This window comes from Amblyraja radiata, chromosome 11, assembly GCF_010909765.2.
Source record: "Amblyraja radiata isolate CabotCenter1 chromosome 11, sAmbRad1.1.pri, whole genome shotgun sequence".
Lineage (NCBI taxonomy): Eukaryota > Metazoa > Chordata > Chondrichthyes > Rajiformes > Rajidae > Amblyraja > Amblyraja radiata.
The window spans coordinates 935,362-952,639 of NC_045966.1; the positions used below are offsets into that span (position 1 = coordinate 935,362).

General features: G+C 43.3%; 1 protein-coding gene across 3 annotated transcripts in view; it reads left to right on the plus strand.

Moving 5' to 3' along the window:
* The window catches only part of LOC116978207 (matrin-3-like), a 55,495-nt gene that overhangs the window by 14,471 nt on the left and 23,746 nt on the right, over positions 1-17,278 (plus strand). For all 3 annotated transcript variants that reach the window (XM_033029184.1, XM_033029186.1, XM_033029185.1), the window contains exons 3-8: positions 4,676-4,737; positions 5,613-5,651; positions 7,889-8,004; positions 13,814-13,887; positions 15,391-15,528; positions 16,819-16,950. In XM_033029184.1, coding sequence (XP_032885075.1) covers positions 4,676-4,737; positions 5,613-5,651; positions 7,889-8,004; positions 13,814-13,887; positions 15,391-15,528; positions 16,819-16,950 — 561 coding nt within the window. The remainder of the gene's footprint in view (positions 1-4,675; positions 4,738-5,612; positions 5,652-7,888; positions 8,005-13,813; positions 13,888-15,390; positions 15,529-16,818; positions 16,951-17,278) is intronic.

Consider the following 17,278-nt stretch of genomic DNA (forward strand, 5'->3'; position numbering starts at 1 on the left):
TGATATAAACAGGACTGTGGGTCCCCATTCTACCCCTTCCAAAGTCCACAATCAGTTCCTTGGTTTTGCTGCTGTTGAGGGCCAGGTTATTGGTCAGTCGGTCGATCTCACTTCTATACTCTGACTCGTCCCCGTCAGTGATATGTCCCACAACAGTGGTATCGTCAGCGAACTTGATGATGGAGTTCGCACTATGACCGGCTACGCAGTCATGAGTATAGAGTACAGCAGAGGGCTAAGCACGCAGCCTTGAGGTGCTCCCGTGCTGATTGTTATTGTGGCTGATACATTTCCACCAATACGAACTGACTGTGGTCTGTGAATGAGGAAGTCGAGGATCCAATTGCAGAGGGATTTTTGCAAAGCACAAGCACAACCTGAGGAAGATTGAAAAGAAAGCCTGGGAGACAAAAGTTTGTGAAGAAATATTGGCAAATAAAATTAAGAAAAGCTTTAACCTATTTAATAAACACGAGAAGGAACAAAAGGAAGAAATCATTGTCTATTAGAGCCCAGAAGAGTAACTTAAGTATAGAGGTAAATAACATGTTACAATGTTGAAGTATTTAATCTGTGTTCACTGAAGAGGACTAATTCAATCATGCTGCGATCTCTACTACCTTGGGGTGCATTCATTATGTGGCCATTAATCAATCTTATAAGTGAATACCAGGTCTTGTGTAACCTGCTCCATCCAGTGTGTGTAGTTTTAAGAGTTGAGTTGGATCTGCTGCTAATTAAGAATCTCTTGCTTTGCCAGTTCACATCATCACCATAATATAATTATTACCCCAACCCTGTCTTTCCCTTCCTCTGGTAATGCTGCCTCAAACTGCTTTATAGTTGTGAACACAATTTCTCTCAGCTAGGCTCCTGTTGGATGGTGGATCAGCTTTGGCTTCCTGGGCATTGAAATCTGTATTTGCAAATCTGATCAAAGGTTTTCAAACTAAAGATTAATTGTTTCTCTTTCCTCAGGTGCTGCCGTCATTGACTACTTCCATCATTTTCTGTTTTTATTTCAGATTTTCAGTATCTGTAGCTTTGTTTTAAAGAAATCACTCACAAAGGCTGCAGGTGGAAAGAGGATGTTTTTTGTAGTAATAAAAAGGAACTGCATATGTTAATTTATACCAAAGATAGATACACAATGTTGGAGTAATTCAGAGGCACTGGAGAAAAATAATAGATTAGGTTTCGGGTCAGCACTCTTCTTCAGACTGATTGTATTAGGGAGAGCGAGGTAAAAGTATTGAATGCAAAGAGGGGGGTGGACAAATCGCAGCAGGCAACAGATGATTTCAGGCGAGGAGGTTCCCTGATAGCAAACTGTTGGATAGAAACAGGTGTGAACATTGCTGTGAAGCTAGTGAATTGTGTGCAGTTCTGTTGCTTGCCAGAATGCTGTCTGTATTAGGAGGTATTTAACCACAGGGAGAGGGTTGGACAGACTAGGATTGTTTCATTGCAACTCCGGTTCAATGATACTGCAGGGAGACCTGCTAGAAGTGTGTAACGACAGTCAGAATGGAAAAATCAAATACTAGAAGGCAGGGAGGCAGGCAGGCATGGGTTATTGATTGGGGACGATCAGCCATAATCACAATGAATGGCGGTGCTGGTTCAAAGGGCTGAATGGCCTCCTCCTGCACCTATTTTCTATGTTTCTAGATGACATAGCCTTAAGGTGTGAGGGGCAAGCTTTAAAGGAGATTTGCCAGCAACTTTGTTTACACAGGATTGTGAGTACCTGGACTGTGGTTGGTGGTTGATGCAGATAAGGTAATGGCATATAAGAACATTTTGGATAGGCATATGGATGTGCATGGAATGGAGTGATATGGATGATGTGCAGGTAAATAAGAGATGGTTTTAGACAATAGGTGCAGGATTAGGCCATTCGGCCATTCAATGTGATCATGGCCGATCATCCACAATCAGTACACTGTTCCTGCCTTCTCCCCATATCCTCTGACTCCGCTATCTTTAAGAACCTTATCTAGCTCTCTCTTGAAAGTATCCAGAGAACCGGCCTCCACAGACTGAGGCAGAGAATTCCACAGACTCACAACTCTCTGTGTGAAACAGTCTTTCATCATCTCCGTCCTAATGGCTTATCCCTTATTCTTAAACTGTGGCCCCTGGTTCTGGGCTCTCCCAACATCGGGAACATGTAAACCTACCCTGTACTCCCTCAATAGCAAGAATGCCCTTCCTCAAATTTGGAGACCAAAACTGCACACAATACTCCAGATGTGGTCTCACTAGGGTCCTGTACAACTGCAGAAGTACCTCTTTGCTCCTATACTCGACTCCTCTTGTTATGAAGGCCAGCATGCCATTTGCTTTCTTCACTGCCTGCTGTACCTGCATGCTTACTCATTGACTGATGTACAAAGACCCCCAGATCCCTTTGTACTTCCCCTTTTCCCAACTTGACACCATTTTGATAATAATCTTCCTTCCTATTTTTGCTACCAAAGTGGATAACCTCACATTTATCCACAGTAAACTGCATCTGCCCACTCACCCAACCTGTCCAAGTCACCCTGCATTGTCACAGCATCCTCCTCACAGTTCACACTGCCACACAGCTTTGTGTCATCTGCAAATTTGCTAATGTTACTTTGAATCCCTTCATCTAAATCATTCATGTATATTGCAAATAGCTGCGGTCCCAACACAGCCTTGCGGTACCCCACTGGTCACTGTCTGCCATTCTAAAAGGGACCCGTTAATCCCTACTTTGTTTCCTGTCTGCCAACCAATTTTCTATCCATGTCACCACGCTACCCCCAATACCATGTGCCCTAATTTTGCCCACTAATCTCCTATGTGGGACCTTATCAAATGCTTTCCGAAAGTCCAGATACACTAAATCCACTGGCTCTCCCTTGTCCATTTTCCTAGTTGCATCCTCAAAAAATTCCAGAAGATTAGTCAAGCATGATTTCCCCTTCGTAAATCCATGCTGACTCGGACCGATGTTTTGGCATCATGTTTGGCACAGACATTGTGGAATGATGGCCTTGTGGTCTACTGTTCTATGGAGAGTTCCAACTCCATCTTCAAATTTGCCAACGACACCACTGTTGTTGGACGTATTATAGATGCTCTTGATTCGGAGTCCAAATGGAAGATCAATCGACTGACCAAATGGTGCCAGAACGATAATCTTGCTCTCAACTCAGTAAAACCCACAAACCTGTCTTCATCGACGGTGGTGGGGAGAGTAAAAAAACTCATATTCCTGGGCGAACACATCTCTGAAGATCTGTCGTGGAACCAGCACTTTGATGTAATCATAAAGAAAGCCCATCGATGTCTCTCCCTTCCGAGAAGACAGGAGATTCGGTATGTCGGCGAATACTCTTGAGGATCTACAGGTGCCATTAGAGAGCATATTGACTGGTTGTACCATTGCCTGGTTCAGCAACACGAATGCCCAGGAACAAAGATGATTGCAAAAAGTGGTGATTCTCATAGACCCACACCACCCGAGCCACCTTTCCTCACTCCTGTCATTGAGAAGAAGATACAGGAGCCTGAAAACTGTAATGTCCAGGCTCGGGTGCAGCTTCTTCCCAACAACCATTAAGCTATAAAACATAACAATCTCCAACTAAGATCTGAACTGCATAGACATACACACTGAACATATTTGTTGTTTGTTCTGGTGTTTACAAGTACTGTGTTTCTATATCTGTTGTACGGCTGCAAGTAAGAATTTCATTGTTCCATTTCAGGACATATGACAATAAAACACTCTGACTCACCGCTATAAGGCATTAGGCTGCCAAAAATGAACATTAAGTAGTACCATTCATTGAGATACAGTGTGGATGAAGGTCATTTGGCCCATTGAGTTTGCTGAATACAAAATACAGAAAGTTATGAAGAGGTTGCCTGTGAGGCAGCTTTGGTTATGAGGAGAGAATGTTGAGGCCCAGAATAACAAAGTGAGATTTCATTGTAGAAAGATGCAGATTATTTTGGTGAAGAAATATTTCCCTTTATTAGAGAGAAATTCAGAATTGAATTTTGTACATTAAAGAGGAATGGAGGTCTGCACCCTTTTCTCTGAAAATGGTGGTGACAAGAATATATAAAAATGACAAAGTGCTGGAGTGACTCAACAGGACAGGCAGCATGTCTGGAGAACATGGATGAGGTCATGACCCTTCTTCAGACTTCAGATTCGAGAGGTGGAGGGGGGGACGGGGATGGTGGAAGATGGGAGAAAGGAGGACCTGTGCTAAGTCTGGCAACTAATAAGTGGAGAAACAAATATGTTCAGATGTTTAATCATACTGTAATTTATTCAATATCTATGTCAAGTATGTTTTGTTCATGTTATGTCGTGTACTCTACCTCATGGTCTCTGATCATTGCTATGTAGGAATATATACATATTATTGTGCCTTTTTGTGTTATATTGTAATGCACAAGAGTGACCAATTAAGCCATCATATATTCTAATGTTAAATGCTCTAACACAAGTGATATGTGAAAAATATCCTGAAATAAATTGTTGAATGGTGAGGAAAACATTGTAGATATTTCACACTTAATTTCCAGTAGCATTTTAATCAACAAGGTAATAAACTAGCACTTTACATAAAATGTTCAGTTCTTTTAATAGTATGCTTGTTAATATTATCTTTTCTCCTTATAGGATTGGAACCAGCACAACAATAGTTCAACTCACAGACGCCTTTGTGACCTCCTTGTGGAAATGTATGGAGATTTATAATTATTAAATGTGCTGTACAATATAACTACTAGATATGCTGGTTCACAAAAAAAGACACAAAGTACAATGTAGGCTTTCTTTATATCAGTGAGACTAAGTGTAGACTATGCGAGCGCTCAACCTGTTGCTAGTCGTTTTAGCTCATTCCCATATTGAACTTTCTGTCCTGGGTCTCCGCCATTGCCCGAGTGACAAACTGGAGGAACAGTACTTCTATTTCGCTTAGATGGTACACATACATCCTATATCCCCTTCATTTCTCCCACGTTTTTTCCTCTTCTTTTCCCTGTGCACCCATTTCTCCCCTTTCCCTATATCCTACCAAGATTCCTCCCTCTGGCTTCATATTTAGTGGCTCTTCTATCCATATCTCTCACTTTTTGTCTTTTCATCTGTGGCTGTCCAATCATCTGCCAATCAACCCCCCACTCATCATTTACCAAACTGACCCTCCCATTTCTCTACCAGCTTTCTCTGACATTCAGTCTGAAGAGATCCTGACCTAAAAAGCCACCTATCATGCTCTCCAGATGCTGTCTGACCTGACCCACTGATTTACTCCAGCACTTTGTGTCTTTCTTTACTCACTTATCTATTTATCAATCACATTAATGTTGACTCAGTAGTTAGTAAATAAAAACCGTAAACCTCATATTATTGTTATAATGTAAGGATGTTAAATTGTCTGGTAGAAAGTTAATAGTAAGCAATGTATACAATTGTTCACAGTGTTATCCCATGGTGATTTGCAGCGTTTCTTTAAAATTCCACAAGTGATGTGTGTATTTGGTAAAATGCATTTAATTTGCAGTAATAATTGAGGTTATTGCTCTGTGAATAATGATGTCCTCATTTCTAGATACCCAGAATGGAACCCAGATGTCTTCCCATCTCAAATGTAAGCGTAAACTATTTATATTCAAAAGCATTACATAGTGTGTGTTTAGCTCAGTCACAGTGGCCTCCATAATGTTAGGGACAAAGACCCATCATTTATTTATTTGCCTCTTGTACTCCACAATTTGAGATTTGTAATAGAAAAAAAAATCACGTGGTTAAAGTGCACATTGTCAGATTTTTAATAAAGACCATTTTTATACATTTTGGTTTCACCATGTAGAAACTGCAGCAGTGTTTAAACATAGTCCCCCATTTCAGGACACCATAATGTTTGGGACACAGCAATGTCATGTAAATGAAAGTAGTCATGTTTAGTATTTTGTTGCATATCCTTTGCATGCAATGACTGTTTGAAGTCTGCGATTCATGGACATCACCAGTTGCTGGGTGTCTTCTCTGGTGATGCTCTGCCAGGCCTGCATTGCAGCCATCTTTAGCTTATGCTTGTTTTGGGGGCTAGTCCCCTTCAGTTTTCTCTTCGGCATACAGTGCACTCAGAAAATATTCAGACCCCTTCACCTTTTTCCACATTTTGTTACGTTACAGCCCTATTTTAAAATGGACTAAATTCTTTTTTTTATCATCAATCTACACATGATCTGAGAGTCCTTTAAGTGTCTTTTGGCAAATTCCAAGCGGAGTGTCATGTGCATTTTACTGAGGGGTGGCTTCCGTTTGGCCACGACCATAAAGGCCAGAATTTTTTTTTATCACCAATACCCCAGAATGAAGAAGCAAAAACAGGTTTTAGAAATTTTTGCAAGGTAATTAAAAATAACTGAACTATCACATTTATGTAAGTATTCAGACCCTTTGCTTCAAAATTGAGCTTAGGTTCATCCTGTTTCCATTGAATTTCCTTGATGTTTTCACAACTTGATTGGAATCCACCAGAAGGACACCCATATATCTGCAGCACTCCATCAATCAGGCCTTTATGGTAGAGTGGCCAGACGGAAGCCACTCCTCAGTAAAAGGCACATGACAGCCCAGTGTTTGCCAAAAGACACCCAAAGGACTCTCAGACTATGAGAAACAAGATTCTCGTTTTCACCCAACAAACAGCTAACAATGGCCTGTTTCCTTTATCATCGTTACTTTTTTGCATACCTTTTATTCATTGTTTTTTGTCTCTCTACATCACCGTCTATATCTCTCTCATTTCCCTTATCCCTAACCAGTCTGAAGCATAGAAACATAAAAAATAGGTGCAGGAGTAGGCCATTCGGCCCTTTGAGCCTGCACAGCCATTCAATATGATCATGGCTGATCATCCAACTCAGTATCCTGTACCTACCTTCTCTCCATACCCCCTGATCCCTTTAGCCACAAGGGCCACATCTAACTCCCTCTTAAATATAGCCAATGAACTGGCCTCAACTACCTTCTGTGGCAGAGAATTCCACAGATTCACCACTCTCTGTGTGAAAAATGTTTTTCTCATCTCAGTCCTAAAAGATTTCCCCCTTATCCTTAAACTGTGACCCCTTGTTCTAGACTTCCCCAACATCGGGAACAATCTTCCTGCATCTAGCCTGTCCAACCCCTTAAGAATTTTGTAAGTTTCTATAAGATCCCTCCTCAATCGTCTAAATTCTAGCGAGTACAAGCTGAGTCTATCCAGTCTTTCTTCATATGAAAGTCCTGACATCCCAGGAATCAGTCTGGTGAACCTTCTCTGTACTCCTTCTATGGCAAGAATGTCTTTCCTCAGATTAGGAGACCAAAACTGTACACAATATTCTAGGTGTGGTCTCACCCAGACCCTGTACAACTGCAGTAGAACCTCACTGATCCTATACTCAAATCCTTTTGCTATGAATGCTAACATACCATTTGCTTTCTTCACTGCCTGCTGCACCTGCATGCCTACTTTCAATGACTGGTGTACCATGATACCCAGGTCACGTTGCATCTCCCCTTTTCCCAATCGGCCACCATTCAGATAATATTTTCCATTTCCATTTAAAAGAAAGGTTTGCAAAGCAAGGATAATCGTTCAATGACATCAGTGATAACCACTCTTTCTGAATGAAGCACTACCATTAGCCTCATTTCATATTTTTTGTGCATTCATTTTAAAAAGCTGAAATGTTATGATATAAAAACAATATATGGGCTTTGTTATCATTATAGTTATTTTAACATTAGAATGAATGTGGGAATGCCATTTCAGTTGACCTTTGTTCCTGATTGCTTGTGAGCTCTGTGTAAAATCCTTCGTGTTGCTTCTAGGGGCGATCCACTTGTTCTACAGTCAACAAATCTGGCCCCTGGTATTCTGGGGCCCCCGCCATCTGGCTCTTTTCTCACATCAAACCGAGGACTCGGAGGAATGGAATCGCATGGCGGTAATTTAACCAGATGTTAAAATATGGTTTTCAGTCTTGCATGTTGTAGGAAGGAACTGCAGATGCTAGTTTAAACCAAAGATAGACAAAATGCAAGAGTAACTCAGCAGTTCAGGCAGCATCTCTGGGTAGAAGGAATGGGTGACATTTCAGGTTGAGACCCTACTTCAGACTGTCAGGGGAGAGGGAGATACAGTAATAAGGAAGTGTAATGGGCCTGTTCCTCTTAGGCGACTCTTTAGGTGACTGCCAGGGTATAATTTTAATGGAATTCACCTACGACACCTGGCGACAACCTACGACAACACTTGCGTCAACCTACAACCGCAGAAATTGTCCCCACTGTCACCTGGAGTCGCCCAAAAAATTGCCTAAGTGGGACAGGCCCATATGGCGTGGAACAAGACCTAGGGCAGTGGTTCTTAACCTTTTCGGCCCCACGACCCCATCAGACATTCTTGGTCAGTACCATGACCCCCGAAACAAAAATTGGAGGAAAAAAAACAGCCCGATTTATTAAAACATGTCTGCCAATGCTCAGTCAAAGGGATGGCTGAAATTGTTTCGCAGCCATCAGGCAATCAAAACGAGGATGAATGCTTGACAGGCAGCACCTCATGTCAGCGTTGATCACAAGCCTATTGTTTCCAGAGTTACCATGGTTGAGAATCCAGCCTCACAGCGATAGGTTGAGGGGGATTGGACCAATAGGGTTGGGGCCCTCTTCGAAAGAACAGGACAGTCCTTCACTTTCAGCCAAAACGTGGCGAGCTCTTGTTCCATGAGTCACTCTTGAGCTGCACATCTTCACAAATTCGGTAAAATTCAACCTTCGCAGTCACGTCAGTATCGCTGATGGCACTGTCTTCAACAGAAAAGGGTCAAATGATCCACGAGAGCGATCGTCCAGTCCGGGGAAGTAACATTCGATGGCTTAGCTAATTGCCAGAAGGTGGGTTGAGATCTCTTCGTAGAAGTGGCAAACAGCATCTGGCGTAGCATCCAGGAGAGTCGTCATCTCAGGGAAGATAGTCGTGTCACCGTCCTGGTCTCTTCTCTGGTAAAGGTGCCTCCTGAACGCTAACACTTTGTCACGAGCCGTGTGTAGCATTGGGAGGTTTCCTTGAAGTGACAGGTTCAAGGAATTCACCTCGCGAAGAAGTCAGCCAAGTAAGCAACCGTCATCAAGAACAGTTCATCCTGCATCTTTTCATGAAGCTGATTCTCCTTCTCAGTACACCCTCTCTCCAAGAACAGCGCTATTTCCTCTCGAAGTTGAATCGCACGATTGAGAACTTTATCATGCGAAAGCCAGCACACCTCTGTGTGGAATAACAGAACAGTGAAATTGGCGCCCATTTCTTCACACATCGCTTTGAAGAATCTTGAGTTTGTTGCGCTCCCTTGGATGTGGTTCACAATCTTCACCCCATCTGAAAGCACTTATCGAAAACCAGGAGGGAGAGTTCATCACTAAAGCATTGCGATGTATCATGCAGTGGGTGAAGGAGTCATGGGGAGCAACATCCTTCCCGAACGCTTGGAAGCTGGATCTGCATCCGACCATGGAAGGTGCCCCATCTGAACACACCCCGACAAGGCGTTCCCAGCCAAGCTCATGTTTGATGAGGAAGGCTTCCAGCATTCTGAACACATCTTCTCCCCGAGTGGTAGTAGCCTGAACTTGTTTGACTGCTGTTCCCCCAGCTCCAATTTTGCTGCTTCGAGAAGGCATGGCTTGATAAACTCTTCACCGATGTTGTTAGGATTCTTAGTCTGTACGATTCGATAAGCAATCAATGAGGCTTCCAACGCTGCTTCATTTTGATGATCGCAGTGACCTGTCGATGTGGGAACCCTTGAGTGCGGCTTCTTTTCGTTTGAAATAGTCCACGCCCTGCCCCGCCAGGTTGCTGTGACAAGACTCCAAATGGATCCTCAGTTTGCTGGGCTTCATGCTCTCGTGGCTCAAAACCTTGGCACAGATAACACATTGCAGCTTGACCACGGATTTTTGAACAATGCTTGTGAAGACATGGTTCACAACACACACAGTTTGTGTGTGTATACGCAGGGCCTCAGATGAATTTTATCAGTGGGTACAGTTTCTTTTGGGCCCCCTTCCCTTCTCCATTAGTCATCCTGCTTTTATTCATTACGGTTTTATGCCATGCTCTGCTGATTTTCTGCATTTGAGGCCTTATGCTCCTATACTACCTCTATGATAAATATAAATAAATATAAATAAAATAAAAGGGTCAGAAGGCACATTTGTTTTCCTTCACTCCATCGATGCTGTCTCACCCGCTGAGTTTCTCCAGCATTTTTAATCTAACTTTGTTTTGAACATCTTTATTTATGCTACAATACAGATAAGGAGAAAGAATTCACATTGAAACATCCTTTTATATTTCAATGCAGATCAGATCATCAGAAGACATAATTATTAGTAAAAAGTAAAAGGTATTTAGTCTTAGGCCTTTTTTAGTGAATAATATCAAATCACAGCATGAAAATTTATTGTTCTGGCAATGTTTGATTCAATACTATTGATTCAATACGTTGACATCGTGGGGTTGTGGTCTGCGGAGCTTCTAGCCGCGGGCGTGGCGTGGACGTACCATCCGGAGCCTGGGATCCCTCGCCGGAGAAGAGCTCCGACCGCCGGCCTGCGGCCTATAACATCCTGAAGCCGCAGTCACCAGTAGGAAAGTGCCGAGTCGGACCTCCAAGTCGCAGAGTGTGTTTGTCCGTTCCGACGTCGGAGTTTGGATCATACTGACGAGAGGGCCTGTACATCGGGCCGACCATAGCGGTGACTGCGGAGGGTTCATGGTCCCGACTACAGGTGAACAATGGAGGAGGACCGGCTGAACCGTGTTGCCTTCCACCACAGTGAAGAATGCTGTGGTGGATGTCTGTGTTAAATTTTATTGTGTATTGTGTGTTCTTTTTAAGTGTATTTCTGCTGGAAAATTCATTTCACTGCACCTTCGGGTGTATGTGACGAATAAAATTGACTTTGACTTTGAATACTTAGCCTGGCCAAATCCACAAGACGTTCCTGAGACATTGTAGACCTTAAACAATTCTTAAACAGCTAAATGACCTCTCTGCAGAAGCTACTGTTGCTGGAATTGTTAATAGTATTCTTAAGCTGACACAAATATTTGGAAAGAGGTCACCAAGTCTATACTCTGTTAACAAGTTCAACAGATCTAATGGTTTTAACTGCATTTACAAAATTCAATCTCCCACTCAAACAAACAAACACACACACACACACACACACACACACACACACACACACACACACACACACACACACACACACACACACACCGACCCACACACCGACCCACACACCGACCCACACACCGACACACACACCGACACACACACACACACACACACACACACACACACACACACACACACACACACACACACACCGACCCACACACACACACACACCGACCCACACACACACACACACACACCGACCCACACCCACTCACCTATACACTCACACATACCCACCCACCCACACACACTGACCCACACCCCCCCCCCCCCCCCCCCACATCCCAACCCAGGCCTGAAACGGCCGCAGCTGCCGACTCTCGCCACCTCCCCAGGCGGGGCCACCGCAGCCACTGTCGCTGACCTTCACTGTCTTCAGAAAGTCACCAATGCTGCTTCCCATGGGCCTCCACCAGCGACTCCACCCACCGACCCTCGCCTCTCCACTGGCCGCCAGCGGCCAGAGCCGTCACCTCACCAGAGTTCCAGACGCAGCACCAGGCCCACAACCTCCACCATGCAGACAGCACGTGGTCTGTCTGCTCGATCCGAGTGCTCCCCTTCCCCCCTTACAGGGAAACCCCATCAGTAGCGATGCCTCTGTTGGGTCCTAGTGCTCTCCACTCCCCCCCCCCCCCCCCCCCCCCCCCCCCCCTACAGGGAAGACCCATCAGTAGTGGGCTCCATCCCATTCCCCCTCTTTTAATCAGGTTACCCCGACCATACACCCGCCAGTTAAAATTCCCCGCTTTATTATGGATCACAATTTCTACGAATTACGATATATAAAACTGTAGGCTCACACAAAATGTGAATGCCAGTCTTCGCAACATCTATGCAAACATTTTCTGAGATTTCAGGAAATTCCCAGCCCCCGCCTTCGGCTCCTAGGCCCCCTTTTGGACTCCGGGCCCTGCACCCCCCTCTCATAGGCCCTGTGTATACGTATGCGCATACGTGAACAAAATACCGTGTGTGGTATGTGCCTTTGTTAGGTTCTTAAAAATGGGTTCAACAAATTGATGTTATTTACAACCCCTTCATGGCCCCCGGAAAAACCCCAAACGACCCCCATGGGGGTCACGACCCCCAGGTTAAGAACCTCTGACCTAGGGGATGGTATCAAGGAAAATGTAGCATAGATCATTGTTAGCTAGGAGAAGGTAACAACAAAGCAAACAGAAATAAAATGTAAATGAGGACAGTCAAACTAGTCGGGGAACTGGGAAGGGGGGAAAGATGGAGAGAGGGAAGGCAAGCATTACTTGAAGTTAGAGAAGTCAATATTCATACTGCTGTGGTGTAAGCTGCCAAAGCGAAATATGAGGTGTTCCTCCAATTTGCGCTGGGCCTCACTCTGACAATGGAGGTCCCAGGACAGAAAGGTCAGTGTGGGAATGGGAGAGGGAGTTAAAGTGTTGAGCTACTGGGAGATCAGGTAGGTTTAGGTGGACTGGGTGGAGATTTTCAGCAAAACAATTGCCGAGCCTGCGCTTAGTCTTGCCGATATATAGGTGTACACACCTGGAACAGCGGATACAGTAGATGAGGAGGTACAAGTGAACCTCCACCTCACCTGAAAAGACTGTGGGGGGTCCTTGGATTGGGTCGAGGGAGGAGGTAAAAAGACAAGTGCTGCATCTCCCGAGGTTACATGGGAAAGTACCTGGGGTTTGGGTGGGAAGGGGCGAGTTAACCAGGGAATTGCAGAGGGAATAATCTCTGCAGAAAGGGATGGAGATGGGAAGATGGAATCACGTTGGAGGTGGCGAAAATGCAGGAGGATTGTGTTGTAGGCTGATGGGGTGAAAGGTGTGGTCTAAGGGGACTGGGTGGAGGGGGAAACAAGAGCGGAGCTGCGGGTTATTGAGGAGACCCTAGTGAGTGCCTTATCTATGATGGAAGAAGGGAATCCCCATTCCCTAAAGAATGAGGACTTCTCGGATGTCCTGGTATGGAACTCCTCATCTTGGGAACAGATGCGGTTTTGACAGACAAATTGGGAGTAGGCGATGGAGTCTACAGGAAGCAGGTGGGAAGAAGTGACATCTAGATAGCTATGGGAGTAAGTGGGTTTATACTATTTTTCAACGAGAGTTGGTCCTGGCATCGTGTTGAGCATTGATATTGTGGGCTGAACGGCCTGATTCTGTGCTGGTTCTAGTTCCTTAAGTAACCTTTTACAAAATGCAATGGAAGACATACTATTTATATGAAGGCAGAGCTTAATATCTGATTACTCACACATTCATGGATTATGATATTTTATTGTCTTACACTTAACAGCAGTTAAAATGTACTTTAGTCCCTTGATCTGTTTATGCTTAAACAGGCAATGCCAAGCAATGCAGGCATTTCAGTTGTGACAGTTGACATTATTTGCTTAATTTTCAGCCAAGCATTCTACATTATGGTACATTATTTCAGAAGTATAAAAATGTAAGCGGGGAAATAATTGAGTAGCAATTAAAAGAACAATAAATATTGTTTGATCTTTTTGTTTCAGCATCAAATAGGAAAGGTCCCATGGATAACAAGCAAGGGAACAATATTCAGAGGATAAAGAAGCCACTCAGAATGGTTAGTGTTTTGCACTCTTATGAACCATGTTTTAAAGTTCAAATTTTATAGCGGGCTTAACTAATCATATGATATATTAGCAAAATTGTAGTCTTTCAGTATCTATAGCGGAATTGTATTGAATTCAAGCCAGTGGGTATGAATGAAATATCTGCAGATATATTGCCGATATATTTACATAGAGGGTAGGGTGGTGGGTACCTGGAACACATTTTGAGGCAGATATGATAGTGGCACTTTAAGGTAAGTACACGGATATGCAGAGAACAGAAGGATATGGGTTATGTCGAGGCAGATAAGAGTTGTCTTGCCATTGCCTTGATCCTGTTCCATGATATTGAAATGGTACTAATGTATCTGATTGTTGTGATATCTATAGGTTAAATCTCCATTCTTTTTTCAAAATTAGATGCTCAGTTTAATGCTTTTTAACAATTAAATGTTGTGTGAAGCAGCAAGAAGCCAGGGGGGTTGCACCGTTCCATGTATGGATGGAATTCATAATCATAATCGTAATTTATTAGCCAAGTATGTTTTGCAACATACGAGGAATTTTATTTGTAAATGTACTGTTAAGCAGTCCAGGAAAATAAGCAAAACAAATTTATTTCATTGTTCAAGTGGCAAGGAATATCTCCAAAACAGGAAGATAAAAATAGGACAATAAAGAGTCTTTCAATGCCGATATTTTTATCGTATATTGAATCAATTCAAATTGTGTTCGAATCTGGTACATTTTGACTAATCAGTATTAAATTGAGAAATTTCAAATTTAAGAAAATAACGTCACAATTGTCAGTCCCATCTGAAGTTCACTTACCTTCTGTATTACTACTTTAATTTGCATATTTACTATAAGGTTAAAAGAAGTCAAGGGGTTGCATTGTTGCATGTATTGATGTGGCATGGTGGCGTAGCAGTAGAACTACTGCCTTATAGCACCAGTGACCCGAGTTAGATGCTGACTACAGTGCTGTCTGTAAGGAGTTTGTACATTCTCTCCTTGACCTGTGTGGGTTTTCTCCGAGATCTTCGGTTTCCTCCCACACCAAAGATGTACAGATTGGCTTGGTAAAAATGCAATATTGTCCCTAGTGTGTGTATGGTAGTGTTAATGTGCGGGGATCGCTGGTCGGTGCAGACTTGGTGGGCGAAAGGGCCTGTTTCCGCACTGTATCTCTCAATTTAAAAAAAAGTACTTTGTTTGAAGCAGCACATAGGTCCTGAGAAATAGTGATCTAAACATTACATAGCATTAGGAAGCATAATGTGACTTCACTAATGCATGGTTGATTTGCCTGATGACGATTAATAATTGTTGCTGCTTGAACCCGAGCTATGCTTTTTAATGTAGGATTCTGAATCCGGCCTCAATGTGCCATTGCAAATATGGACGTTGTTTGCCCAAGTATGTTTATTGATTGAAACATACGTAAATTAGCATTACTTTGCACTCAGTCATAATGTATGAACTTTACAGCTGATGCTTGTTTTTCTCTTCAGAATGTAAATGAAGATCCTGGGCGAGTGGTTCACATTAGTGAGTTGCAGCGAGGTAGATGTATGAATCGTGACTTAATCAAACTGGCTGAACCATTTGGAAAAGTTACTAACTTTTTGCTTATAAAGTCAAAGGGTGAGGTAAGCACGTATGAAAAGGTAATAGATATTACACGCTCATGTATATTATGTTAGCGTCAAAAACAGATTTGCAAATGAACACTCCCTCAAGAAATTTGTCATAGTGCGAGTTCCATCATCAAGTTCGCTGACGACACCACTGTTGTGGGACGTATCACTGATGGAGATGAGTCCGAGTATAGAAGTGAGATCGACCGTTTGACCAAATGGTGCCAGCACAATAACCTGGCTCTCAGCACCAGCAAAACCAAGGAACTGATTGTGGACTTTGGAAGGGGTAGGATGGGGACCCATAGTCCCGTTTATATCAACGGGTCGATAGTGGAGAGGGTCAAGAGCTTCAAATTCCTGGGTGTGCATATCTCTGAAGATCTCTCCTGGTCCGAGAATACTGATGCAATTATAAAGAAAGCACATCAGCGCCTCTACCTCCTGAGAAGATTACGGAGAGTCGGTACGTCAAGGAGGACTCTCTCGAACCTCTACAGGTGCACAGTAGAGAGCATGCTGTTGCATCGTGGCTTAGTTCGGCTACTTGAGCGCCCAGGAGCGGAAAAGACTGCAGAAAGTTGTGATCACTGCCCTGTCCATCACTGGCTCTGACCTCCCTACCATCGAGGGGATCACAGTCGCTGCCTCAAAAAGGCTGCTAGCATCATCAAGGATCTACACCATCCTGGCCACTCGCTCATCTTCCCACTGCCTTCAGGTAGAAGGTACAGGAGCCTGAAATCTGCAACATCCAGGTTCAGGAATAGCCGTCTTCCCCACAGCCATCAGGCTATTAAACTCAGCTCAAACAAAACTCTGAACATTAATAGCCCACTGCACTCTGTCTGCTTATTTATGTGTATGTGTATATATATTCAATGGTATATGGTCACACTGATCTGTTCTGTATTTATTTATGCCTACTATATTCTGTTGTGCTGAAGCAAAGCAAGAATTTAATTGTCCTATCTGGGACACATGACAATAAACTCTTGAATCTTGATCCTGTCCTCGGGTGCTGTCTTTGTGAAGTTTGCATGTTCTCCCTGTAGCTACATGGATTTCCTCTGGGTGCTCCAGTTTCACCCCGCAAAACATGGAGGTTTTGTAGGTTAATTGGCCCTTGTGTGTAGGGAGTGGATGCGAATGTGGGATAACATAGATCTTGGGTGAGTGGGTAATTAATGGTTGGCGTGGACTCGGTGAGCTGAAGGGCCTGTTTCCATACTGCATCTTTCAGTTAATCAATTAATTAATCATGCGTCAGTTTGCAATCAGTGTTTTTGTTTTTAATTACAGGGATTTGTGGAGTTGGCCTACCCTGAAGCAGCTCAAGCCATGGTGAAGTTTTACCAGATGAAACCTACTTTTGTGGATGGCAATTTTATTAGAGCAGAACTGTCTCAAAAATATAAAAAGTTGACCATAAAGGTATCTGTACATAGTACTAGGAGAGAATTATTGAATCAGTTTTATTCACATTTATACAATTTCCCTGACTGGGCACTCAGACTGGCAGCTGATTCCATCAGCCCTACCCACGGCATCTGACACTCCAGAGAAAACAATCCATGTTTGTCCAACCTCTCCTTTATAGCTAGTATCTTCCAATTAAGGCATCATTCTGGTTAACCTCTTCAAAGCTTCCACATCCTTCCTGTAATAAACCTGTTTCTGTGCTGTACTATATTCTATGTTCTATATTTTAATGGGACAACCAGAACTACACACACTACTTCAAATGTGGCCCAGCCAAAGT